The following is a 27,502-nucleotide window of genomic DNA, read 5'->3' on the forward strand; positions in this document are numbered from 1 at the left end:
TCTCTCTCACACACACACACATCTGGAGGGTGTCTGCTGTGGCTGGGACTTGTCTCCTGCTATGGGACAGCCCGTGTTCAGAGTAGACGGCAGTCTTCGGTGCACTTCTGCAGAAAGGTAAAGAGCAGACTTTTACTTTTATATTTTTTGATTTGACTGCATGTGGCTTTGTTGCTTTACTGTGGAATAACATGTCGGTGTCATTCACACACGTATGACACACGTCTGACATGTGTGTTCCAGATGATTCCACACAAACTCACAGAACCAAATATAAGAAAAACAGTGCAAGTGCACAGGCTTTTCATTCTCTCTCTGTCTGTGGATGAACAGCTGTTAGACACGTGCGTCTCGTGGAGGACGAGCAGCTCTGAACTTAGAGACAACGTCAGAAACTGACACTCTCACTCACTCACTCACTCACTTACACTCTCACACACTCACTCACTAACACACACACACTCACTCACGCTCACTCACTCACTCACTCACGCTCACTCACTCACTCATTGACACTCTCACACACTCATTGACACTCTCACTCACTCATTGACACTCTCACACACTCACTTACACTCTCTCTCACTCACTCACTCACTCACTCACTCACTCACTTACACTCTCACACACTCACTCACTAACACACACTCACTCACGCTCACTCACTCATTGACACTCTCACACACTCATTGACACTCTCACTCACTCACTTACACTCTCACTCACTCATTGACACTCTCACACACTCACTTACACGCTCACTCACTCACTCACTCACTTACACTCTCACACACTCACTCACTAACACACACTCACTCACGCTCACTCACTCACTCATTGACACTCTCACACACTCATTGACACTCTCACTCACTCACTTACACTCTCACTCACTCATTGACACTCACACACTCACTTACACTCTCACTCACTCATTCATTGACACTTTCACACACTCACTCACTGACACTCACTCACTGACACTCACTCACTGACACACTCACTCACTGACACTCTAACTCACTCACTGACACTCTCTCTCACTCACTCACTGACAATCTCACTCACTCACTTACTCATTGATATTCTCACTCACTCACTCACTCACTCACTCACTCACTCTCTCTCACTCACTCTCTCACTGACTGACTCACTCACTCACTTACACTCTCACTCACTCATTCATTGACACTCACACACACACTCACTGACACTCTCACTCACTCACTTACACTCCCACTCACTGAGTCACTGACACACTCACTCACACACTCACTCACTGACACTCTCACTCACTGACACTCTCACTCACTCTCTCACTCACTCACTGACACACTCATTCACTGACACTCTCAGTCACTCACTCACTGACACTCTCACTCACTCACTCACTCACTGACACTCTCACTCACACACTCACTCACTGACACTCTCACTCACTCACCGACACTCTAACTCACTCACTCACTGAAACTCTCACTCACTCACTCACTGAAACTCTCACTCACTCACTCACTGACTCACTCACTCACTTACACTCTCACTCACTCATTCATTCATTGACACTCTCACACACTCACTGACAAACTCACTCACTTACACTCTCACTCACTCACTCATTGACACTCTCACACACTCACTGACACTCCCACTCACTCACTGACACTCTCTCTCTCTCTTACTAACTCACTCACTCACTCACTCACTGACACTCTCACTCACTCACTCACTCACTGACACACACACTCACTCACTCACTTACTCACTCACTCACTGACACAATCACTCACTGACACTCACTCACTCACTGACACTCTCATTCACTCACTCACTTAGTGACACACTCACTCACTGACACTCACCCACACTCACTCACTCACTGACACTCACTCTCACTCACTCACTTAGTGACACACTCACTCACTGACACTCACTTAGTGACACACTCACTCACTGACACTCACCCACACTCACCCACTCACTGACGCTCTCACTCACTGACACACTCACTCACTGACACTCTCACTCACTCACTCACTGACACTCTTACTCACTCACTGACACTCTCAGTCACTCACTCACTCTATCTCTCACTCACTCTCAGTCACTCACACACTCACTCACTGACACTCTCACTCACTCACTCACTCACTGACACTCACCAACACTCACCCACTCACTGACGCTCTCACTCGCTCACTCACTCACTGACACTCTCACTCACTCACTCACTCACTGACACTCTTACTCACTCACTGACAATCTCACTCACTCACTCTCTATCTCTCACTCACTCACTGACACTTTGAAGTATGTGTTGTGGGATGGGAGGCCAGTGCAGGTCATGTGATCTCTGGAGTTCTGGACCTGTTGAAGTTCATTGAGGAGCTTTCCGGCACGAACCGTAGAGGGCGCTGTTGCAGCAGTAGTCGATTTTGGAAGTAATGAATGCATGAATCATGGAGTGATGGCCGGAGGAGTTGGAAGAAGAGGGTTTTAGTGAAAACGCTTCATGACCTGCTGTTTCTAACTTCTATGACAGGAGATCGTGAACATGGCCTTTAGCAGACATCCCTCGCTGCAGACTCTGACTGTGCTCCTCCTGCTCCGGGTTTTGGTGAACTGCCAGACAACACTTGAACCTGTGGAAGAGGATGAAGGAGAACCTGTGGAGGAGACGACAGTGGTGACCAAATCAGAGGCGTTCCAGTGTCCGCTGGACTGCAGCTGCACGGCAGAGGGCTCGGTGGACTGCGCGGGAGTCGACCTCGTGGAGTTTCCCGCCAAGCTGTCAGATAAAACCCGTCAGCTCTCGCTGCAGGTGCTTTTACACCCACATGATCTGTGGTTCAGGGGACTCATGAAGGAGCCACTGCAGAGCCTCTTCAGTCTGTCTGTGTTCTCACTCTCTGTGCTTTGTCTCCTGGAAACAGAACAACAAAATCGAGGAGATAACAGTGGAGCACGTCTCTCACCTGTATCAGCTGGAAACGCTCAACCTTCAGAACAATTGGCTAACCTCACACGGTATTCACACCTCACACCTCAGGGTTTCACACACTGACATCACCAAAGTAACACATTTGAACTCAGTGATGGAGGCAGCAGTGGATCAACAAAAATCAAAACCATTGATTTCCTCTAAGGACTTTGGTGTGGGACAGTGAGTGATCAACAAAACGACACAAACTCATACAAAAAAACAATGTTACAATGACTTGAGAAGCTCTCAGGAACAGAAACAGACGCCACAGCTGGTCAGAAATCTGCAGACACGCAGCATTTACATGTTGGCAGCACTCTGGGCCCAAAGCACAACAATCAAGCAAATGGGTTTGAGTCACACACAATGAGTGGGAACAAAGTAGATCCAACACGAAGGAACATCACATGTGACATGTGTTTTGTTGTTATGGGCTTTATGTGGCTGGTGAAATGCTCCAACAATAAGTGGTGTCATCTTAACCTCAGACTCACATGGATTAGCCCTCATACAGCTGCTGTGGACTCCAGTGTCGTGTGCAGGCATTAAGCTCTGAGAACCAGCCTGTAACACAGACCTTTCTTAAAAACAGCCATTTCATACAAGGACTCTCCCACACCAAACCCCACAGAGAAAATCAGTGATTTTAACATCACACACAGGAGTTGTTGATCCACTGCTGCCTCCATCACTAAGTTCAAATGTCTTATTTTGTCACTTCTGTGTTTAGAAACCTTAATTTGAATTAACCTCAGTGACACAAAGTGACCACACAAGGTAGCAGAGGACCAGCAGCTCCTTGCCTTTTTATTAGTTTATTAGTTGAGTCTTTTGTTACTTCGCCCGACAGAGTGGGAGTGAAGTATTTTAGTGGCTCTGTGTGTGTGTGTGTGTGTGTGTGTGTGTGTGTGTTTCTGCACTTGCTGAGCAACAGAACAGTTGCTCAGCAAGAATACACAAAATCTTGTGATCTGGAGTCTGGAGTGTGTTACACAGGCTTGTGAAGTCTGCCATCTCTGATCGCCTTGTTTTTCCATGTTTTCAGTGCGTGATCCTCTGTAACTCAGACAAAATCAGCGTTGTCCGACTTCATGAAACCTAAAATAATCTCTTTGATGCAGAAATGTTACATGTACTTTGATTTGACCAAAATATGACCTCAGAGTTCAAAACATCCAGCTGGATCAACTTGTCCTGAACATTGCACCACTTAAAAACTGATTCACTGATTCTCAGAACACACGAGCACAGACTGAGTCAGAGCCATTAATGTTGCAGCATTATAAGAAATGATGTGTCATCTAAACTTGGGATGCTGGACTGAGTAAAATGATCGTGTGGAGAATGTGGAGTGTGTTTTGTATTTTTGTCTTCTCAGGCCTTGAAGATGAAGGATTTGAGATGCTGGAAGAACTGGCTTATTTATACTTGGCAAACAACAAGGTGAGTCATCCAGCAGAGCAAAGCAGAGCAGAGTGCAGTGTGACATGGTGAATATAACTGACTGTGCCAGCTGGTCACAAACATCACTGATGACCCTCTGGGACAGAGAGACAGGATGGACAGATGTGTGATATGGAAACAGGATCCAGGAAGAATAGGGGGATTTTAAAGTGCTCACTAAGCCTCAAAGACACCAACGCTGCTTTAATCCATGAACCATATTATGAAGGAGAGGGCTCTAATGGTGCTTTTCCACCACGGCTCGGCTCTACTCCATCAGTGATGGAACCTGGTACCTGGTGTTCTGACAGGGTTCCAAGCAGGCAGGGCCGATATTAAACTGTGACGTCAACACACTCACCAGAAGATGCTTTATGAGATTTTTATGAATTAAATTTTGGGATGTGACTGAATGAATGATCAGCAAATGGACATTTCCATTAAAGTTTCACCTTTGACAAAAAATATGATCTCTTATGTCGCCAACAGGATTTGTCATGTGTATGTCCCATTACTGCAACTCCTACTGTGGTCGCTTGTGATATCTAGAAAATTCTAGAACTATGTACTGGCGATCTGTCCATGGTGTGACCCGGCCTTTAGAAGATGGATGGATGGATACCGGAAAGCAGAGAAATAGAGCTTTGCACTCATATGCTTGTCATTAAGGTAGAACCTCAGGACTTCAGAGGAACAAGCGTCCAATCACAGACGAGATTCACCATCACACGTTTGTGACGTCAGCTTCTCAGTACTGTAATTCCTTGTTGAGTTGGTTAAATAACTGCCAGATATGGAAAGTGAAAGTTATCTTGGAGAAAAGGGGCAGAAGAACTTACTCATTGAACACTTTTTCAACAATTCTACAGCCATAAAATCAAAATAAATCCAGGCTTTATGTTTCTTTATGTTTGCAGCTCACTTCAGCACCAAAGGTACTTCCACCCTCACTGATCAGTGCTGATTTTGCTGCTAATCAGCTCACAAAGATCTACCTGTATACGTTTGGCTACAAACCAAAGCTGAGGTACGAGCGTGCGCGTGTGTGTTTGTGTAAATTAATCTTTTTGTTTGTGGGATTTAATGTGTTCACCTGTGGCCTCATCGTGGCCGGCAGGTCTGTCTATCTTCATAACAACAAGCTGACGGAGGCAGGACTTCCTGATCACATGTTCAATGGTTCTGACAGTCTGGAGATCCTGACCTTGTCCAGCAACTTCCTGCGGGTTGTTCCCAACAACCTGCCGTCAAGCCTTTACCGTCTTCATCTGAAGGTAACGAGAACACCTGGATACACCTGGAGAGGAGTTCATGTACAGATACTTTCCCATCTGACTGTGGTTAGCAACAGTCATGGTAATGTATGAGTAACAACTTTAAGTTGTTTTCACACCTAATAGTCCGCTAGACTCGGTACGATTGGGTCAATGAATTTTGCAACGCGACTAAGTGAAACGAACAATGTGTATTCCCTGCCTTCAAAGGATTTGTGTTGTATGATTCCTGTGTTTTGTACAAATCATGCTTATGATGGACAGGAAAAGTCATGCTTTCAAACACTGTGTTGTCTTAAAGTAAAGTGTGACCAACAACTTGAGTCAAGTAACACATAAGGATTGTTGTTGTTGTTGTTACAGAGTAACAAGCTGGAGAAAATCCCAGCTGGGGCCTTTGACACCTTATCAAACCTCAGAGAGTTATATCTTCAGAACAACCTCCTAAGCAACGAGGGCATGGACAATGAGACTTTCAGGTTGATAAAATCCTTTTTCACAGTCCATCAGTGGTTTATTTCTAACCTGCTGATGTTGTTGCCAAGTGTAAAACATTGATTATACATGGGTGCGAACTCTTGGCAGGATCAGAGGAATGACTGGATTGCTTCCTCTTTTTCTCTGGTAGTCAACTGAGCAGCCTGGAGTGCCTCGATTTGTCAAACAACAACTTGAGCGTTGTACCCGGGGGCCTGCCTCGCAATCTGGTGCTGCTACACCTGGAGAAAAACGCCATCCGCAGCATCCCCGGAGACGCTCTCACCGCCGTCCGGAACCTTGAATACTTGCTCCTTCACAATAACAAGCTCCGTGCACGCTCCATCCACCCAGCATCATTCATGGTACTTTTATTTTCTCCGTTACTCACATTTGACATGTTTGCTTTCCATGTTAATTCATTTTTAATTTGTGTTTTCACAAGGGTTTGAAGAAGCTTCATACTGTACACTTGTATAACAACTTGCTGGAGCGGGTTCCCAGGGGTTTGCCTCGACGGGCCAAGACACTAATGCTGCTCCACAACCAAATTTCCGAACTTGGCCGCAACGACCTGGCTCTGCTGTACACGCTGACGGAGCTGAACCTCAGCTACAACAAGCTGACCAGTCCAAAGGTTCACCGCGATGCCTTCAGGAAGCTGCGGGACCTGGAGAAACTGGACCTGTCGGGGAATGGCCTTCACTCGTTGCCACTGGGTCTTCCCCGCAGTCTGCAGGTGTTGGAAATCAAGAACAACCAGCTCAACTCAATACCAGACGGAGCACTGACAGGCATGGAGAAGCTACAAAAGATCATCCTGAGTGACAATCAGCTGAAACTGAACTCAGTCTACCAGGGAGCTTGGATGGAGCTCAGTGCGCTCACAGTGAGTGTCCGAGGATCATATCGGATACTCTGAACCTGAGCATTTATGAACATCATGAGGCTTTGATTTAATTGGATCTTCCTTGTACTTAAAATGATAGTTCAGGTTTTTTGCACTGACTAGACTGTGAGACTGAAACACAGTGGCCCACTCACTGAATACATGCTCAAACAACAGAACAACAGATTTCACAGGAACTGTGTTAAATTGTACACAGTTCTTGGTTCATGGCAATGTGGTGTGCAAGGTGCAGCCATCACTGACTGTGTCAGTATCTCTTACAGCTATAATTGTCACCAAAAACCTGAACATTAAGACGCTTTCATACTTACAGTAGTTCACTCATTATAGCATAAATGTTTAATGTCAACAAACAAATCAACAAAAAGGATTTAAGACGATATCTATGATAATTTACTCTGCCTCTTCCAATTTCAGACATTAGACCTGTCTGGAAACCAGCTGACACACATCCCCTCTGACCTGCCTGAGTCTCTGGAGTATCTTCACCTGCAAAGTAACCGCATCTCTGCCATTCCTGAGTCAGCATTCGAAGGCACTCCGAACATCAAAGGCATCTTTTTGCGGTAAGGGACCTGCAAACCATTCACCTGACCAAACCTGACCAAACCTGACCATACCTGATCATACCTGAACATACCTGATCATACCTGATCATACCTGAACATACCTGACCATACCTGAACATACCTGACCATATTTGAACATACCTGACCATATTTGAACATACTTGACCATACCTGATCATACCTGACCATACCTGAACATACCTGATCATATCTGAACATACCTGAACATATTTGAACATATCTGACCATATTTGAACATATCTGAACATACCTGAACATATCTGAACATACCTGACCATATTTGAACATACCTGACCATACCTGAACATATCTGACCATATTTGAACATATCTGATCATACCTGAACATATCTGACCATACCTGAACATATCTGACCATACCTGAACATATCTGATCATACCAGAACATACCTGATCATACCTTACCATATCTGACCATACCTGACCGTATCTGAACCCAACAATCCTTTTGGGGTTTATTTCTGAAACCCGAGCCAAACCTGACTATCCTTCCTGGATTTTTGACCAAACTTGGCCCAACCCGATGGGTTCAGGTCGGATATCCACGCTCTATTCTGCACAGGGTCTACAGATGATTACATTCATATCACAGAGAAGATAGTGGACTTCTGTGGACTTATGGATGTGGGAGGTTTGATTCCATTCGTATTCTCAGTCGTGTTGCTGCTCATAAACAATCCTCGATTTCCAGCGAGCGGTCGTATTCTCGTCAACATTCCTCCTCCAGGGTTGTTTGCACAAGCTTTTCGGCTTCAAATTTATCACATGACCCACTTAGGCCAAAACCAAACACTCTCTGTGCTTCCCTGAGGTTGACAGAAACCTTGTGGGTGGCTCCTTACATAAATTTCTTCTCTATTTGGGATTAATTCCAACTCAGGAAGTGATTATGCAAGTGTGACCGGAGCAGACCTGTGAGGAAATTTGCTCTGTTTGTTTAAACTGCTTTGCTCGTCACACACTTCACTTCACCTCCCTTTTTTACACTGAGCTTGACTCTTAGGTCAGATTCAGGTTTTCAGTGCGGGGGAAAATCACTTCATTACATTACATGTCATTTAGCAGACGCTTTTATCCAAAGCAACTTACAATGGAATTGAGTTCAATCAGCCAGGGGTTGATTCGAACTTGTGACTGTTGCGACCATGATGTCTTTCGCACACAGGGTACCGGTCTTAACCACTGAGCCACTCCACCCCACTTCAAAAATACATACAACAATAATAATAATAATGATAATAACTTAGATTTATAAAGCGCCTTTCGCGAAACCCAAGGTCGCTGTTCAGTAGAAAACAGAAAAAGACAGATCCAAAACACAAACACTAACAAACAATCAATCAGGTGGCAAAAACTTGCCGAATCAACAGTGATTCAAACGACTCCAGAGTTGGTGCTTGGCAAACAGCCGGGGGGGAGTGAGTTCCAGAGCGTTGGAGCAGCGACACTGAAAGCCCTGTTGCCAAAGCTCTGCCTGCAGGGGAACGCAGAGGAGACCGAGGTCAGCAGGCCGCAGGTTCTGGGAGGGACGGTGCACGTGGAGGAGGTCAGAGAGATAATGTGGAGCAAGTGAATGGAGAGACTTGTAGCAAAGGAGGAGAAGCTTGGAGGCGATCCGGAACTTAACGGGGAGCCAGTGCAGTTGTTTCAGCGTGGGGGTGATGTGTTGCCAAGGTTTGGTTGATACAAAGTGACCACACGAGGCAGCAGTAGACCAGCAGCTCCTGTGTCCCCGTAAGCTAAAATCAATGATTTTCTCTATGGACTTTGGGGTGGGAGAGTGAGTGGTTTACAAATTTCAGTTTCCTGTTGGAAAAGTCTGTCTCACAGTGAGATAAAGACGTCAACAACCTTTTATTATGTGAGTCTTTTGTTTAGTGGCTAAAATCAGTTTGACCATGTCTATCCTTTTAGCATAAAGACTGGAAATGGCTAACCTTTCCAAAAGGTAATAGAATATCTGCGTACCAGATCTTTGAAAGCATTTGAACACTTTTAATTAATTAATTTACAAAAAAACTATTTGAACAATTTGATTATTTTCTTTAATTTACTCTGCAGACATTAGACTGGTGCTATTCTTCTCATCTAACTCTGGCCAAGAAAGTTAATAAACACATTCATAAATGTCAAACTAGTAATTTTTCAGTTTTGCAACACAATGAGCAGATGTTAGTTTCCAAATGTTGTGAAACAACTTGTTCAAAAATGTTGCCGTCTGTTAATAATCAACAAAATTCACTGTGTTGGATCGGGTGACTGGGCTTAACACTGCAGAGCACTGCTATCTATAATCCCTCCATCTTCTCTCACTCGTGTGCATTCAGCAACTTTTGCTCTGTGGTTTATTCCACAGAGACCAGACTCTGGGTGTTTAGCAGCTGTCACAGCAGAGTAAAGGGGTTTGAGACCAAACGCTTTCAAGGCTTTTGTTGTGTTTGGTTTTCAGTCTGACCTCAACCTGGTGTTTATGGGCCTTGACCTTTTCCTGGGCTGTTGTCCTCTTCATGTTGTTCATATCAGCTGCTGCTGCAGTTTTTTTTCATCACCAAAATCCCCTTCCAGCTGGAATCCTTGCGTTTCAGCCAATTGAGAGCCACTGGAATGTTTGCATTAGTGGGGGAAGTAGAAGGAGGTTTTATGTGTGTGTGTGTGTTCTTGTATTTGTTACCTCTTTAGGACTTTTTTCTGTCATAAACACTGATCTTGTCAGGACCAGTAGTCCTCATGGACACCAAAACCTGGTTCTGATGAGGCAGAACCTGATTTCTGAGGAACTGGCTGCGGTTGAGTTGAGCGAAGGCATTGTTTAGACAAAAAACCTTTCTATATGAGGACCCACTTTTTAAAGATGGAAAACTATCCATTGATTACATCAGGGATCAGTTCTGAGCCTCTTCCTGTGTGCAGTGATGATGGACAGGTGATGGAACAACAGACTGTCTGCCAAATAATGAGCTGTTATCTCCATACACCAACAGACTGTCTGCCAAATAATGAGCTGTTATCGCCATACACCAACAGACTGTCTGCCAAATAATGAGCTGTTATCTCCATACACCAGCAGACTGTCTGCCAAATAATGAGCTGTTATTGCCATACACCAACAGACTGTCTGCCAAATAATGAGCTGTTATCGCCATACACCAACAGACTGTCTGCCAAATAATGAGCTGTTATCTCCATACACCAGCAGACTGTCTACCAAATAATGAGCTGTTATCGCCATACACACACAGACTGTCTGCCAAATAATGAGCTGCTATCTCCATCCACCAACAGACTGTCTGCCAAATAATAAGCTGTTATCGCCATACACACACAGACTGTCTGCCAAATAATGAGCTGTTATCGCCATACACCAGCAGACTGTCTGCCAAATAATGAGCTGTTATCTCCATCCACCAACAGACTGTCTGCCAAATAATGAGCTGTGTGCTCAGTGTTAACAATAAACTCACAAGGGGTTCTTAAAATAGGGAATGAATCACACAGTATAAATAAAGCTCCACCTTATGCAGAGGCTAAGTGGACAATAAATGGAAGCCACAAACTTACTTCATTACGCGCTGTAGAACCTGATAATGTAATAAATCCCCGATAATGTAATAACCCTGATAATGTAATAACCCTGATAATGTAATAAAAATTTGCAATTGAGTCCATTGAAAATGTGATAAAACCTGATAATGTAATAACTTCCCGAAAATGTAATAAAGTGCATTTCCCAATAATGTAATACACTTTTTACCAATAATGTAATAAAGTATTACATTAACGGGAGGTTATTACATTATCAGGTTAGCCTTCATTTCGCAGGTCCTGATAATGTAATAATTCCCCAATATTGTAATAATTTAACAGCAGACCACCCGTTACTTGGGTTCAAGTGGTGATACTGTGTAAGCAATGCAAGCTCGAGAGCTCTAGCGCCACCAACAGGACAAAGTTGGACATGCATAAACTGTATGTACATTAACTTTTGACTTGTTCATCCTTTTTTCACAAACGATGTATCACTGGAACCCTTGGGCCAAGCCGAGTTCAACGCATCCTTAATGTTCTTTTTGGCCATATTGGATTTTCTGCCATCTTTGATTTGATCCATAACCGTTTAAAGGCTTCTCTTGTCACACATTTTGTGTAATCTCCTCAAAACATCGTTCAGATGATCTTCAGACCATGCCACACGAATGCATTCAACATCTTGAAATTCAAAGGCACGTGGCAGCCAATCAAACATGACGTTGAGGTCACCAAACAGGAAGTAAGCCAATTTCTCTGCATCCCTTTAACATATTTTAACCAAACTTGGTACATAGATTCATGACATCATCCTGGGGATACCACAAAAAATGGTGACCTTTGACCTCTGGGGGCGCTGTGTTTAAACCAGGGGTCGCGTTAACTGAATATTTTCCATCATTGACCGTTTTTTTTAAATAGTGATGGAAAAATCTGAGGGCCATCCGTCATTTTGACAGATTGCAATTCACACCCATGACCACTTGGTGTGAAAAGCATATTACAGTAATTGGCTCTTGTAGAAGAAGAAAAGTAGAAAAGGAAGAAAAATGTCACGGCAGTTGAGTGTCAGAAGTTTCTTTAAAAAGCCCAATAACTATGTTGATAAAAGAGGTGAAAAAAGAGAGATAGATGCAGATGAAGGACAAACTCAGCCCTTGGCCTCAGCGGAGCGAGGAAGCGGCAGTAAGGAGGTTAAGCAGGAGTACAGCGTTCAGTGGGAGCGGGAGTTCTCCTGGCTGAGGAGGGCGGATAGAAAAATGTTCTGCGACAAAATAAAGATTTCCATCGGAGCATCTGAGCATAATTTCTGACCTGGACACCGTACTCAATGCATCTCGCTATCCTTGTAGTGCTGACAGCGTGTTAAAGAGCTATGGACAGGAGGCTTTGGAGCGCGTCTGTGACCGGTGCAGCTGATCCACTGGTGCAGAAGGAGCGCATGTTGCGGGATTTCCTACCACGCGCAACTACGCGCAAGCAAGTATGCGATTCAAGTCCATGTGGACCAGGAGGAAGGTGTGAGACTGTGCGTTTAGGCCACAGGTGAACTCTTCATATTTCACTGCAATATGAACAATGCAATTGAATATGTCATTATTATCATTTAAAGTGACCGGTAAAATTTGATTATGACGGGATTTTTATGACCCTGTCAGTCAAAATGACAGACAACGAAAAAGTCTAGCGCAACCTCTGGTTTAAACTGTTTACTTAATTTCAACACACAACAGTCACACACAACACACAAGTAACTTATATCCAGAAAAGCAACCTCATTTTAAAGCCATCATTTAAGAACTTAGAACTCTATGGTTGATGTCTTCATCATGACTATTTTTAACATGGATTTGACTTTCTTTCGGCATCCAGTCCTCCACCACTTGTGGTCTCCTTGAAAAAGAAGTAATACAATATGAATGTTTTGAAAAAGTTTGAGATGTCAACATATTTACAAAATTCTGTATATAGATATGAACTCACTTATCTCTTCTACTTCCAGTATATATCTCTGATTTGGTATCTCCCATAACTCAGATACTTGAGCACAAGCCATGCTCTCATCCAATGACAATGCTTGGCAAATCTATGTACCAAGTGTGGTTAAAATATGTTAAAGGCTTGCAGAGAAATTGGCTTACTTCCTCTTTGGTGTCCTCAACGTCATGTTTGATTGGCTGCCACGGCCAAGTGCCTTTGAATTTCAAGATGTTGAATGCATTCGTGTGGCATGGTCTGAAGATCATCTGAACGATGTTTTGAGAAGATTACACAAAATGTGTGACAAGAGAAGCCTTTGAAAGGTTATGGATCAAATCAAAGATGGCAGAAAATCCAATATGGCCGAAAAAAACATTAAGGATGCGTTGAACTCGGCTTGGCCCAAGGGTTCCAGTGAAACATCGTTTGTGAAAAACGGATGAACAAGTCAAAAGTTAATGTACATACATGCATGTCCAACTTTGTCCTGTTGATGGCGCTAGAGCTCTCGAGCTTGCGTTGCTTACACAGTATCACCACTTGAACCCAAGTAATGGGTGGTCTGCTGTTAAATTATTACAATATTGGGGAATTATTACATTATCAGGACTTGTGAAATGAAGGCTAACCTGATAATGTAATAACCTCCTGTTAATGTAATACTTTATTACATAATGTAATACTTTATTACATTATTGGTAAAAAGTGTATTACATTATTGGGAAATGCACTTTATTACATTATCGGGAAGTTATTACATTATCAGGTTTTTATTACATTATCGGGGTTATTACATTATCAGGGATTTATAACATTATCAGGTTCTACACGCGCGCTTTGGTATTAATCACCCAAAATGATCATCAGTAGAACCTCCTCCATTGAGCACATCACCCCCGTTCTCCAACAACTTCACTGGCTCCCTGTCACCGAATACATATACATATATATATATATATATATACATATATACCGAATCCAACATAAGCTCCTCCTTCTCACCTTCAAACCTCTCCACAATCTTTCCCCGTCCTACCTCTCTGACGTCCTTCATCCCCACACTCCCTCTCGTTCCCTCAGATCCTCACTCTGCCCCCAGACTCACTGCACCCTCTGCCCGTCTCGTCACCATGGGGTCCAGGGCTTTCAGCCACTCTGCCCCCGCCTCTGGAACTCTCTCCAACAAGACATCCGCAATATTGACTCCCTTCACACCTTTAAATGAAGACTCAAGTTTAGAATTGCTTTCTCTTTCTGACCCTCCACCTTCTGTATGTTTTTAAAATTTTAGCTTTGATATTTGTATTTATATTGTTTTTTTGTGTGTTTTTTAATGATGTACTGTAAGGTGACCTTGAGTGCTTTGAAAGGTGCCCTTAAATTAAATGTATATAACTAGATCGGCAATTCTGTGCCGAAATTTCGAGCGTGCCTGCTGTTCTTGCGGCATGTGTTGTCGGGTGCAGGACTTGTGCTGGTAAAGGATTAAAGAATTGAACCTTCAAAAGATGAAGTATTTAGACAGAGTGGTATTTTGGTGGAATCACCCTTTAAAAGACCAAGTTTTAAAGGAGAGAGGGAGAGAGAGAGATTCACAAGCCCCTCTGTTTCCCATTCATGTGTATGTGGAAATTCTTCGCAGTTTTCTGCGATTTTTGTCGCCATGGTTACTTGGAAAAGTAATAGCACACCATTCCCGGTCAAGCCGCACGTTTTGATATAACATGAGTGGGGGTTTTCTCAAAACTGTGGGAGGAGTAGCGCGCCAAAGTTTTGGGTGGAAGAATACAGAGAGACTGACAAGCCCCTCCCAAGTCCCCCCTCCGCACACGCACACACACACGCACACACACACACACACACCTCTCCCTAACGGTCCCAAACCTCTGAAAACAGAGAAAACAGCATGTTTTAAAGTTGTCATATTTCAAGAACGGTTGATGATAGAGATACATTTTCTTTTAATTTTTGGTTTGTGAGCGTCAGGAGGCTTTCGGCAGCTCCCACATTTAAAGGCGACATCGAATGCTTGTATCACACATATATGTTAGTTATGGAGGTCTACTTACATATATTAACTTGTTTTCATGGTCACATATATGTTAGTTATGAGGTCTACTTACATATATTAACTTGTTTTCATGGTCACATATATATGTTAGCTATGGAGGTCTACTTACATATATTAACTTGTTTTCACGGTCAGGTATATGTTAGCTATGGAGGTCTACTTACATATATTAACTTGTTTTCATGGTCACGTATATGTTAGTTATGGAGGTCTACTTACATATATTAACTTGTTTTCATGGTCACGTATATGTTAGTTATGGAGGTCTACTTACATATATTAACTTGTTTTCATGGTCACGTATATGTTAGTTATGGAGGTCTACTTACATATATTAACTTGTTTTCATGGTCACGTATATGTTAGTTATGGAGGTCTACTTACATATATTAACTTGTTTTCATGGTCACGTATATGTTAGTTATGGAGGTCTACTTACATATATTAACTTGTTTTCATGGTCACGTATATGTTAGTTATGGAGGTCTACTTACATATATTAACTTGTTTTCATGGTCACGTATATGTTAGTTATGGAGGTCTACTTACATATATTAACTTGTTTTCATGGTCACGTATATGTTAGTTATGGAGGTCTACTTACATATATTAACTTGTTTTCATGGTCACGTATATGTTAGTTATGGAGGTCTACTTACATATATTAACTTGTTTTCATGGTCACGTATATGTTAGTTATGGAGGTCTACTTACATATATTAACTTGTTTTCATGGTCACGTATATGTTAGTTATGGAGGTCTACTTACATATATTAACTTGTTTTCATGGTCACACATATGTTAGTTATGGAGGTCTACTTACATATATTAACTTGTTTTCATGGTCACACATATGATAGTTATGGAGGTCTACTTACATATATTAACTTGTTTTCATGGTCACGTATATGTTAGTTATGGAGGTCTACTTACATATATTAACTTGTTTTCATGGTCACATATATATGTTAGTTATGGAGGTCTACTTACATATATTAACTTGTTTTCATGGTCACATATATGTTAGTTATGAGGTCTACTTACATATATTAACTTGTTTTCATGGTCACATATATATGTTAGCTATGGAGGTCTACTTACATATATTAACTTGTTTTCACGGTCAGGTATATGTTAGCTATGGAGGTCTACTTACATATATTAACTTGTTTTCATGGTCACGTATATGTTAGTTATGGAGGTCTACTTACATATATTAACTTGTTTTCATGGTCACGTATATGTTAGTTATGGAGGTCTACTTACATATATTAACTTGTTTTCATGGTCACGTATATGTTAGTTATGGAGGTCTACTTACATATATTAACTTGTTTTCATGGTCACGTATATGTTAGTTATGGAGGTCTACTTACATATATTAACTTGTTTTCATGGTCACGTATATGTTAGTTATGGAGGTCTACTTACATATATTAACTTGTTTTCATGGTCACGTATATGTTAGTTATGGAGGTCTACTTACATATATTAACTTGTTTTCATGGTCACGTATATGTTAGTTATGGAGGTCTACTTACATATATTAACTTGTTTTCATGGTCACGTATATGTTAGTTATGGAGGTCTACTTACATATATTAACTTGTTTTCATGGTCACGTATATGTTAGTTATGGAGGTCTACTTACATATATTAACTTGTTTTCATGGTCACGTATATGTTAGTTATGGAGGTCTACTTACATATATTAACTTGTTTTCATGGTCACGTATATGTTAGTTATGGAGGTCTACTTACATATATTAACTTGTTTTCATGGTCACACATATGTTAGTTATGGAGGTCTACTTACATATATTAACTTGTTTTCATGGTCACACATATGATAGTTATGGAGGTCTACTTACATATATTAACTTGTTTTCATGGTCACGTATATGTTAGTTATGGAGGTCTACTTACATATATTAACTTGTTTTCATGGTCACATATATATGTTAGTTATGGAGGTCTACTTACATATATTAACTTGTTTTCATGGTTACATATATATGTTAGTTATGGAGGTCTACTTACATATATTAACTTGTTTTCATGGTCACACATATGTTAGTTATGGAGGTCTACTTACATATATTAACTTGTTTTCATGGTCACATATATGTGAGTTATGGAGGTCTACTTATATATATTAACTTGTTTTCATGGTCACGTATATGTAAGTTATGGAGGTCTACTTACATATATTAACTTGTTTTCACGGTCACACATATGTTAGTTATGGAGGTCTACTTACATATATTAACTTGTTTTCACGGTCACACATATGTTAGTTATGGAGGTCTACTTACATATATTAACTTGTTTTCACGGTCACGTATATGTGAGTTATGGAGGTCTACTTACATATATTAACTTGTTTTCACGGTCACGTATATGTGAGTTATGGAGGTCTACTTACATATATTAACTTGTTTTCACGGTCACGTATATGTGAGTTATGGAGGTCTACTTACATATATTAACTTGTTTTCATGGTCACGTATATGTGAGTTATGGAGGTCTACTTACATATATTAACTTGTTTTCATGGTCACGTATATGTTAGTTATGAGGTCTACTTACATATATTAACTTGTTTTCATGGTCACGTATATGTAAGTTATGGAGGTCTACTTACATATATTAACTTGTTTTCATGGTCACGTATATGTGAGTTATGGAGGTCTACTTACATATATTAACTTGTTTTCATGGTCACACATATATGTTAGTTATGGAGGTCTACTTACATATATTAACTTGTTTTCATGGTCACGTATATGTTAGTTATGGAGGTCTACTTACATATATTAACTTGTTTTCATGGTCACGTATATGTTAGTTATGGAGGTCTACTTACATATATTAACTTGTTTTCATGGTCACACATATATGTTAGTTATGGAGGTCTACTTACATATATTAACTTGTTTTCATTGTCACGTATATGTTAGTTATGGAGGTCTACTTACATATATTAACTTGTTTTCATGGTCACGTATATGTTAGTTATGGAGGTCTACTTACATATATTAACTTGTTTTCATGGTCACGTATATGTTAGTTATGGAGGTCTACTTACATATATTAACTTGTTTTCATGGTCACGTATATGTTAGTTATGGAGGTCTACTTACATATATTAACTTGTTTTCATGGTCACACATATGTTAGTTATGGAGGTCTACTTACATATATTAACTTGTTTTCATGGTCACATATATATGTTAGTTATGGAGGTCTACTTACATATATTAACTTGTCTTCATGGTCACATATATGTTAGTTATGGAGGTCTACTTACATATATTAACTTGTTTTCATGGTCACATATATGTTAGTTATGGAGGTCTACTTACATATATTAACTTGTTTTCATGGTCACATATATATGTTAGTTATGGAGGTCTACTTACATATATTAACTTGTTTTCATGGTCACGTATATGTTAGTTATGGAGGTCTACTTACATATATTAACTTGTTTTCATGGTCACGTATATGTTAGTTATGGAGGTCTACTTACATATATTAACTTGTTTTCATGGTCACACATATATGTTAGTTATGAGGTCTACTTACATATATTAACTTGTTTTCACGGTCACATATATGTTAGTTATGGAGGTCTACTTACATATATTAACTTGTTTTCATGGTCACACATATGTTAGTTATGGAGGTCTACTTACATATATTAACTTGTTTTCATGGTCACGTATATGTTAGTTATGGAGGTCTACTTACATATATTAACTTGTTTTCATGGTCACGTATATGTTAGTTATGGAGGTCTACTTACATATATTAACTTGTTTTCATGGTCACATATATGTTAGTTATGGAGGTCTACTTACATATATTAACTTGTTTTCATGGTCACATATATGTTAGTTATGGAGGTCTACTTACATATATTAACTTGTTTTCATGGTCACATATATATGTTAGTTATGGAGGTCTACTTACATATATTAACTTGTTTTCATGGTCACACATATGTTAGTTATGGAGGTCTACTTACATATATTAACTTGTTTTCATGGTCACATATATGTTAGTTATGGAGGTCTACTTACATATATTAACTTGTTTTCATGGTCACACATATGTTAGTTATGGAGGTCTACTTACACATATTAACTTGTTTTCATGGTCACACATATGTTAGTTATGGAGGTCTACTTACATATATTAACTTGTTTTCATGGTCACGTATATGTTAGTTATGGAGGTCTACTTACATATATTAACTTGTTTTCATGGTCACATATATATGTTAGTTATGGAGGTCTACTTACATATATTAACTTGTTTTCATGGTCACATATATATGTTAGCTATGGAGGTCTACTTACATATATTAACTTGTTTTCACGGTCAGGTATATGTTAGCTATGGAGGTCTACTTACATATATTAACTTGTTTTCATGGTCACGTATATGTTAGTTATGGAGGTCTACTTACATATATTAACTTGTTTTCATGGTCACGTATATGTTAGTTATGGAGGTCTACTTACATATATTAACTTGTTTTCATGGTCACGTATATGTTAGTTATGGAGGTCTACTTACATATATTAACTTGTTTTCATGGTCACGTATATGTTAGTTATGGAGGTCTACTTACATATATTAACTTGTTTTCATGGTCACGTATATGTTAGTTATGGAGGTCTACTTACATATATTAACTTGTTTTCATGGTCACGTATATGTTAGTTATGGAGGTCTACTTACATATATTAACTTGTTTTCATGGTCACGTATATGTTAGTTATGGAGGTCTACTTACATATATTAACTTGTTTTCATGGTCACGTATATGTTAGTTATGGAGGTCTACTTACATATATTAACTTGTTTTCATGGTCACGTATATGTGAGTTATGGAGGTCTACTTACATATATTAACTTGTTTTCATGGTCACGTATATGTTAGTTATGGAGGTCTACTTACATATATTAACTTGTTTTCATGGTCACGTATATGTTAGTTATGGAGGTCTACTTACATATATTAACTTGTTTTCATGGTCACACATATGTTAGTTATGGAGGTCTACTTACATATATTAACTTGTTTTCATGGTCACACATATGATAGTTATGGAGGTCTACTTACATATATTAACTTGTTTTCATGGTCACGTATATGTTAGTTATGGAGGTCTACTTACATATATTAACTTGTTTTCATGGTCACATATATATGTTAGTTATGGAGGTCTACTTACATATATTAACTTGTTTTCATGGTCACATATATGTTAGTTATGAGGTCTACTTACATATATTAACTTGTTTTCATGGTCACATATATATGTTAGCTATGGAGGTCTACTTACATATATTAACTTGTTTTCACGGTCAGGTATATGTTAGCTATGGAGGTCTACTTACATATATTAACTTGTTTTCATGGTCACGTATATGTTAGTTATGGAGGTCTACTTACATATATTAACTTGTTTTCATGGTCACGTATATGTTAGTTATGGAGGTCTACTTACATATATTAACTTGTTTTCATGGTCACGTATATGTTAGTTATGGAGGTCTACTTACATATATTAACTTGTTTTCATGGTCACGTATATGTTAGTTATGGAGGTCTACTTACATATATTAACTTGTTTTCATGGTCACGTATATGTTAGTTATGGAGGTCTACTTACATATATTAACTTGTTTTCATGGTCACGTATATGTTAGTTATGGAGGTCTACTTACATATATTAACTTGTTTTCATGGTCACGTATATGTTAGTTATGGAGGTCTACTTACATATATTAACTTGTTTTCATGGTCACGTATATGTTAGTTATGGAGGTCTACTTACATATATTAACTTGTTTTCATGGTCACGTATATGTTAGTTATGGAGGTCTACTTACATATATTAACTTGTTTTCATGGTCACGTATATGTTAGTTATGGAGGTCTACTTACATATATTAACTTGTTTTCATGGTCACGTATATGTTAGTTATGGAGGTCTACTTACATATATTAACTTGTTTTCATGGTCACACATATGTTAGTTATGGAGGTCTACTTACATATATTAACTTGTTTTCATGGTCACACATATGATAGTTATGGAGGTCTACTTACATATATTAACTTGTTTTCATGGTCACGTATATGTTAGTTATGGAGGTCTACTTACATATATTAACTTGTTTTCATGGTCACATATATATGTTAGTTATGGAGGTCTACTTACATATATTAACTTGTTTTCATGGTTACATATATATGTTAGTTATGGAGGTCTACTTACATATATTAACTTGTTTTCATGGTCACACATATGTTAGTTATGGAGGTCTACTTACATATATTAACTTGTTTTCATGGTCACATATATGTGAGTTATGGAGGTCTACTTATATATATTAACTTGTTTTCATGGTCACGTATATGTAAGTTATGGAGGTCTACTTACATATATTAACTTGTTTTCACGGTCACACATATGTTAGTTATGGAGGTCTACTTACATATATTAACTTGTTTTCACGGTCACACATATGTTAGTTATGGAGGTCTACTTACATATATTAACTTGTTTTCACGGTCACGTATATGTGAGTTATGGAGGTCTACTTACATATATTAACTTGTTTTCACGGTCACGTATATGTGAGTTATGGAGGTCTACTTACATATATTAACTTGTTTTCACGGTCACGTATATGTGAGTTATGGAGGTCTACTTACATATATTAACTTGTTTTCATGGTCACGTATATGTGAGTTATGGAGGTCTACTTACATATATTAACTTGTTTTCATGGTCACGTATATGTTAGTTATGAGGTCTACTTACATATATTAACTTGTTTTCATGGTCACGTATATGTAAGTTATGGAGGTCTACTTACATATATTAACTTGTTTTCATGGTCACGTATATGTGAGTTATGGAGGTCTACTTACATATATTAACTTGTTTTCATGGTCACACATATATGTTAGTTATGGAGGTCTACTTACATATATTAACTTGTTTTCATGGTCACGTATATGTTAGTTATGGAGGTCTACTTACATATATTAACTTGTTTTCATGGTCACGTATATGTTAGTTATGGAGGTCTACTTACATATATTAACTTGTTTTCATGGTCACACATATATGTTAGTTATGGAGGTCTACTTACATATATTAACTTGTTTTCATTGTCACGTATATGTTAGTTATGGAGGTCTACTTACATATATTAACTTGTTTTCATGGTCACGTATATGTTAGTTATGGAGGTCTACTTACATATATTAACTTGTTTTCATGGTCACGTATATGTTAGTTATGGAGGTCTACTTACATATATTAACTTGTTTTCATGGTCACGTATATGTTAGTTATGGAGGTCTACTTACATATATTAACTTGTTTTCATGGTCACACATATGTTAGTTATGGAGGTCTACTTACATATATTAACTTGTTTTCATGGTCACATATATATGTTAGTTATGGAGGTCTACTTACATATATTAACTTGTCTTCATGGTCACATATATGTTAGTTATGGAGGTCTACTTACATATATTAACTTGTTTTCATGGTCACATATATGTTAGTTATGGAGGTCTACTTACATATATTAACTTGTTTTCATGGTCACATATATATGTTAGTTATGGAGGTCTACTTACATATATTAACTTGTTTTCATGGTCACGTATATGTTAGTTATGGAGGTCTACTTACATATATTAACTTGTTTTCATGGTCACGTATATGTTAGTTATGGAGGTCTACTTACATATATTAACTTGTTTTCATGGTCACACATATATGTTAGTTATGAGGTCTACTTACATATATTAACTTGTTTTCACGGTCACGTATATGTTAGTTATGGAGGTCTACTTACATATATTAACTTGTTTTCACGGTCACGTATATGTTAGTTATGGAGGTCTACTTACATATATTAACTTGTTTTCACGGTCACGTATATGTTAGTTATGGAGGTCTACTTACATATATTAACTTGTTTTCACGGTCACGTATATGTTAGTTATGGAGGTCTACTTACATATATTAACTTGTTTTCACGGTCACGTATATGTTAGTTATGGAGGTCTACTTACATATATTAACTTGTTTTCACGGTCACGTATATGTTAGTTATGGAGGTCTACTTACATATATTAACTTGTTTTCACGGTCACGTATATGTTAGTTATGGAGGTCTACTTACATATATTAACTTGTTTTCACGGTCACGTATATGTTAGTTATGGAGGTCTACTTACATATATTAACTTGTTTTCATGGTCACGTATATGTTAGTTATGGAGGTCTACTTACATATATTAACTTGTTTTCATGGTCACATATATGTTAGTTATGGAGGTCTACTTACATATATTAACTTGTTTTCATGGTCACATATATGTGAGTTATGGAGGTCTACTTACATATATTAACTTGTTTTCCTGGTCACATATATGTGAGTTATGGAGGTCTACTTACATATATTAACTTGTTTTCATGGTCACGTATATGTTAGTTATGGAGGTCTACTTACATATATTAACTTGTTTTCATGGTCACGTATATGTGAGTTATGGAGGTCTACTTACATATATTAACTTGTTTTCATGGTCACGTATATGTTAGTTATGGAGGTCTACTTACATATATTAACTTGTTTTCATGGTCACGTATATGTTAGTTATGGAGGTCTACTTACATATATTAACTTGTTTTCATGGTCACATATATGTTAGTTATGGAGGTCTACTTACATATATTAACTTGTTTTCATGGTCACATATATGTGAGTTATGGAGGTCTACTTACATATATTAACTTGTTTTCATGGTCACATATATGTGAGTTATGGAGGTCTACTTACATATATTAACTTGTTTTCATGGTCACATATATGTTAGTTATGGAGGTCTACTTCCATATATTAACTTGTTTTCATGGTCACATATATGTGAGTTATGGAGGTCTACTTACATATATTAACTTGTCTTCATGGTCACGTATATGTTAGTTATGGAGGTCTACTTACATATATTAACTTGTTTTCACGGTCACGTATATGTTAGTTATGGAGGTCTACTTACATATATTAACTTGTTTTCCTGGTCACATATATGTTAGTTATGGAGGTCTACTTACATATATTAACTTGTTTTCATGGTTATAAACTTACTAGTCGCTGCAAACGAGCCGATCAAAATATCTCCTCACTGACGCTCTCGTCAGCCGCGCTGTTTCAGACCAAAACCACACCCCCAGAACGTGGACTGTGTTGTGATTGGCCAGCCAACGCGAGCTTTCCCACTGTCCTGTGATTGGCCAGGTACCTGGAAGTGACGTAATAGATAGGCCAGCTCTTAGATACACAGCTCCCCCTCTGGCACCGTGGATGCTCTGCATCTCAGCAGCTACAACGAGAGTAGTTCTTCTTCTTCTGCAGTTGAATGTACGCAACTGGATGTGCCCGGACTAGTGCCCGCACCGGGAGGCGCTACGGTGGTGAGAGGAGTGGTGAGGATTTCTGATGACGACATCAAATTAAGGAAGTGCCGATCCGCTTCGCAGAGCCCAGGAAAACAATACAACACTATTTTCTCAGCAGTGGCTGAACTGTTGTTCTGAAACTTTAGGGTTTCATAAACGAGGTAATGACGCAGATACACACACACAAACGCAGCGTTAATTGGAGCTTCTGGTCTATGTCGCCTTTAAATTTGTGACAAACGGGCGTGAATTGACGGAGAAATCACAGTTTTAAAATCACCCTCGGGTTGATTTTTCCAAAACTCCAAAGCAGACATTTTAACATGGAAGTGAATGGAGGCTGTGACCAGAACTCTCTGCGCTTTGAGGGGATTTTAAGAAAAACGACAAGTCATATGAAAATGAAAACACACACAGGGTTAGACGACAACCATGGCAACGTTTTGGTGTAAAAATTGTCTGTGTAGGTTGGAAATTGTGGGCAGGAGAAGAGTTTGTTTAGAAATTTTTTGTGATTATTTTGCTGGCTCTTACTAGAGTGTGTCACTCTAGCGTCCCGCCTACACACGCAATACACACCCATTATAAAATCTGAAAACGTCGAAAAAAAGTACAAAACGTAAACTGCGATTGTTTAAAAACCGTAATATGTATCAAAACTTTGACTTAGGTCAGAAAAGTCCCAAGTCTTGTGGCTCGTTTAAAGTAACAATCATGTTTCTGCGTTAAAGTATGATGACACTGTGATGCTCAAAGTGGGCTTGGTTTGTCTCTGTTTCCCATTCATGTGTATGTGGACATTTTTTGCAGTTTTTCGCGATTTTTGTGTGAGGGTTTTCTCAAAACTGCGGGAGGAGTAGCGCTGCGAAAAACGTGCGGAGAAGGAATAATATCAAGAAGAATAAACGCCAGGAGGATTACAAGAGATGCTTGCGCTGCAATGCATTCTAGTGAGAACTCTAGGGAGTTCTGACTAGTATGCCTTGCAGCTGCAGGCACTAATAATAATTATAATAATTATAATAATTATAATAAATGAGCTGTTCTATCTTAGATCACTTGACTTAGATTATACTTCAAGTGCTTACTCCAGCTTTAACTACAAACAACACTTCAAGTCCTTTGTTTTTTTCCTTTAAAGGTTTAACCGTCTTTCTGTGGACGCTGTGGACGAGAGCTCGTTCGCCCATCTGTCTAACTTACAGGTGCTGGACATCGGCTCGGGAAACAAGAGAGATGATCTGGAGGGGGACGAGGACGAGGAGGAAACTTAAACTGACATTGGACTGACATGGACTTTGAGATGGGACTGAACCTGTGAATGTGTGAATTTATTTCACACGTCCATTATCGTTTGTTGAAAGAGTCGCATATTTCTGGTGCAGGATACCAGATGAAGTTACGTTAGTTTCCATTGTATGGGCTGGTTAGTAATGCATAAACTGTACCTGAGCTTTGATATTTTTTTACATCTACATGGTTTTATAAAGAAATGCACACAAAAAGTCACAAACATCCCTGTGAAGTTCACGCTGTAAAAGTCTAAATCATTATGAGAAAGCATGAAAAAGGAGAGGTTCACACTGTCATTACGTCTGCTTTATTTTCTTTTTAATTCTTTTGTTAATGGGTGCCTCGTTAAACAGACTTTAAAAAGTGTTTTTATGGCAAATATTGTGAAGCCATTTGTGTTGAAAACACCAGGACGACCGGTGGGTACGGTGGCTCGTAAGTTCAAAACAATGTTACAAAATTTGAAACAAATTTACATTCAGGACAAAAAGATTTGAAGCACTTTTACAAATCCTGAAAGAAATGAACAAACCTTGAAAGACGTGTACATAGGAGGTTATTAGGGATGAGTGAAAGTGTTGTAACTGTGTCAGCACTTTACAAAATATGAAACACTTTCTTTTTTTTCCCAACGTTTAGACAAATTTTGAAAATGTGAAACATTTAGAAAATCCAGAAATAATCTAAAAATGTAAATTTGTCTCAACTTTTGAAAATTTGTTTCTGCAATTTCCTAGAAGTTCCTAGAACACATTTTACAAAATTTGAAAATACAAAATATGAAACAAAATTACACAAGTTCAGACAAATTTACATTTTTGAAAATATATACTTTTTCACAAATCACAAAATAAATGATAAATAAATGTAATTTTGTTTCAAGTTTTGTAAAAAATAAAAAAATAAATTGGGATTTGTAAAATGTAATTTAACTTTGTTTTGTCCTGAATGTAAACGTAATATTGTTTTGCTCTTACAGGCCACCGTAGATACACACTCTGACATTAAGAACAGTGTGATGGTCGCTGATTGCAACTCTTAAACAGGACTTGATATTTAAAAAACTATTACTATAAATACTATATTTATCTCACCGGAAAATAAAGAAAACATTTGACAAACATAATAAAAACTTAAATTGGTCTATGGACCTTTCTTGAAGTTAACGTCATATAACTTTAGACTGAGTTTTAGGTGTCACCATTTGAAGTAAAGTTTGTCAAAAATGTTGTTGTTTAAGTTATTTTTGCGGCAAAAAAGTTGAGCATGTCAATAAGAAGGACTACACTACCCACAATCCCACAGACTGTATATTAGAAGTAGACTTGGTGATTTTGGGTTTGGTTTCAGGACAGTTAGCCACCAGGGGGCGACTCTGGTATTTAGCTTAGAATGTTGACTTAATTTAAAAAAAAAATTGAAAACA

At 38.8% G+C, this 27,502-nt stretch overlaps 1 protein-coding gene across 1 annotated transcript; it reads left to right on the top strand.

Moving 5' to 3' along the window:
- podn (podocan) lies at positions 1–27,304 on the top strand. Its single transcript, XM_058638152.1, has 11 exons — positions 1–117; positions 2,543–2,821; positions 2,934–3,027; positions 4,362–4,426; positions 5,344–5,453; positions 5,544–5,700; positions 6,064–6,179; positions 6,329–6,542; positions 6,623–7,066; positions 7,505–7,653; positions 25,925–27,304. The coding sequence occupies exons 2-11, from the start codon at positions 2,555–2,557 to the stop codon at positions 26,055–26,057; spliced, it is 1,749 nt and encodes a 582-aa protein (XP_058494135.1). The 5' UTR covers positions 1–117; positions 2,543–2,554; the 3' UTR covers positions 26,058–27,304.
- The last annotated feature ends 198 nt before the right edge of the window (positions 27,305–27,502 follow it).

Source organism: Solea solea, chromosome 9 (genome assembly GCF_958295425.1).
Source record: "Solea solea chromosome 9, fSolSol10.1, whole genome shotgun sequence".
NCBI classification, from domain to species: domain Eukaryota; kingdom Metazoa; phylum Chordata; class Actinopteri; order Pleuronectiformes; family Soleidae; genus Solea; species Solea solea.

Excerpts from the sequence above, each read along its gene's own strand:
- podn (XM_058638152.1), top strand. The coding sequence starts at position 2,555 with ATGGCCTTTAGCAGACATCCCTCGCTGCAGACTCTGACTGTGCTCCTC. Across the intron at positions 5,454-5,543 it reads GGCTACAAACCAAAGCTGAG|GTCTGTCTATCTTCATAACA; the intron begins GTACGAGCGTGC and ends CGTGGCCGGCAG. Across the intron at positions 6,180-6,328 it reads ATGGACAATGAGACTTTCAG|TCAACTGAGCAGCCTGGAGT; the intron begins GTTGATAAAATC and ends TTTCTCTGGTAG.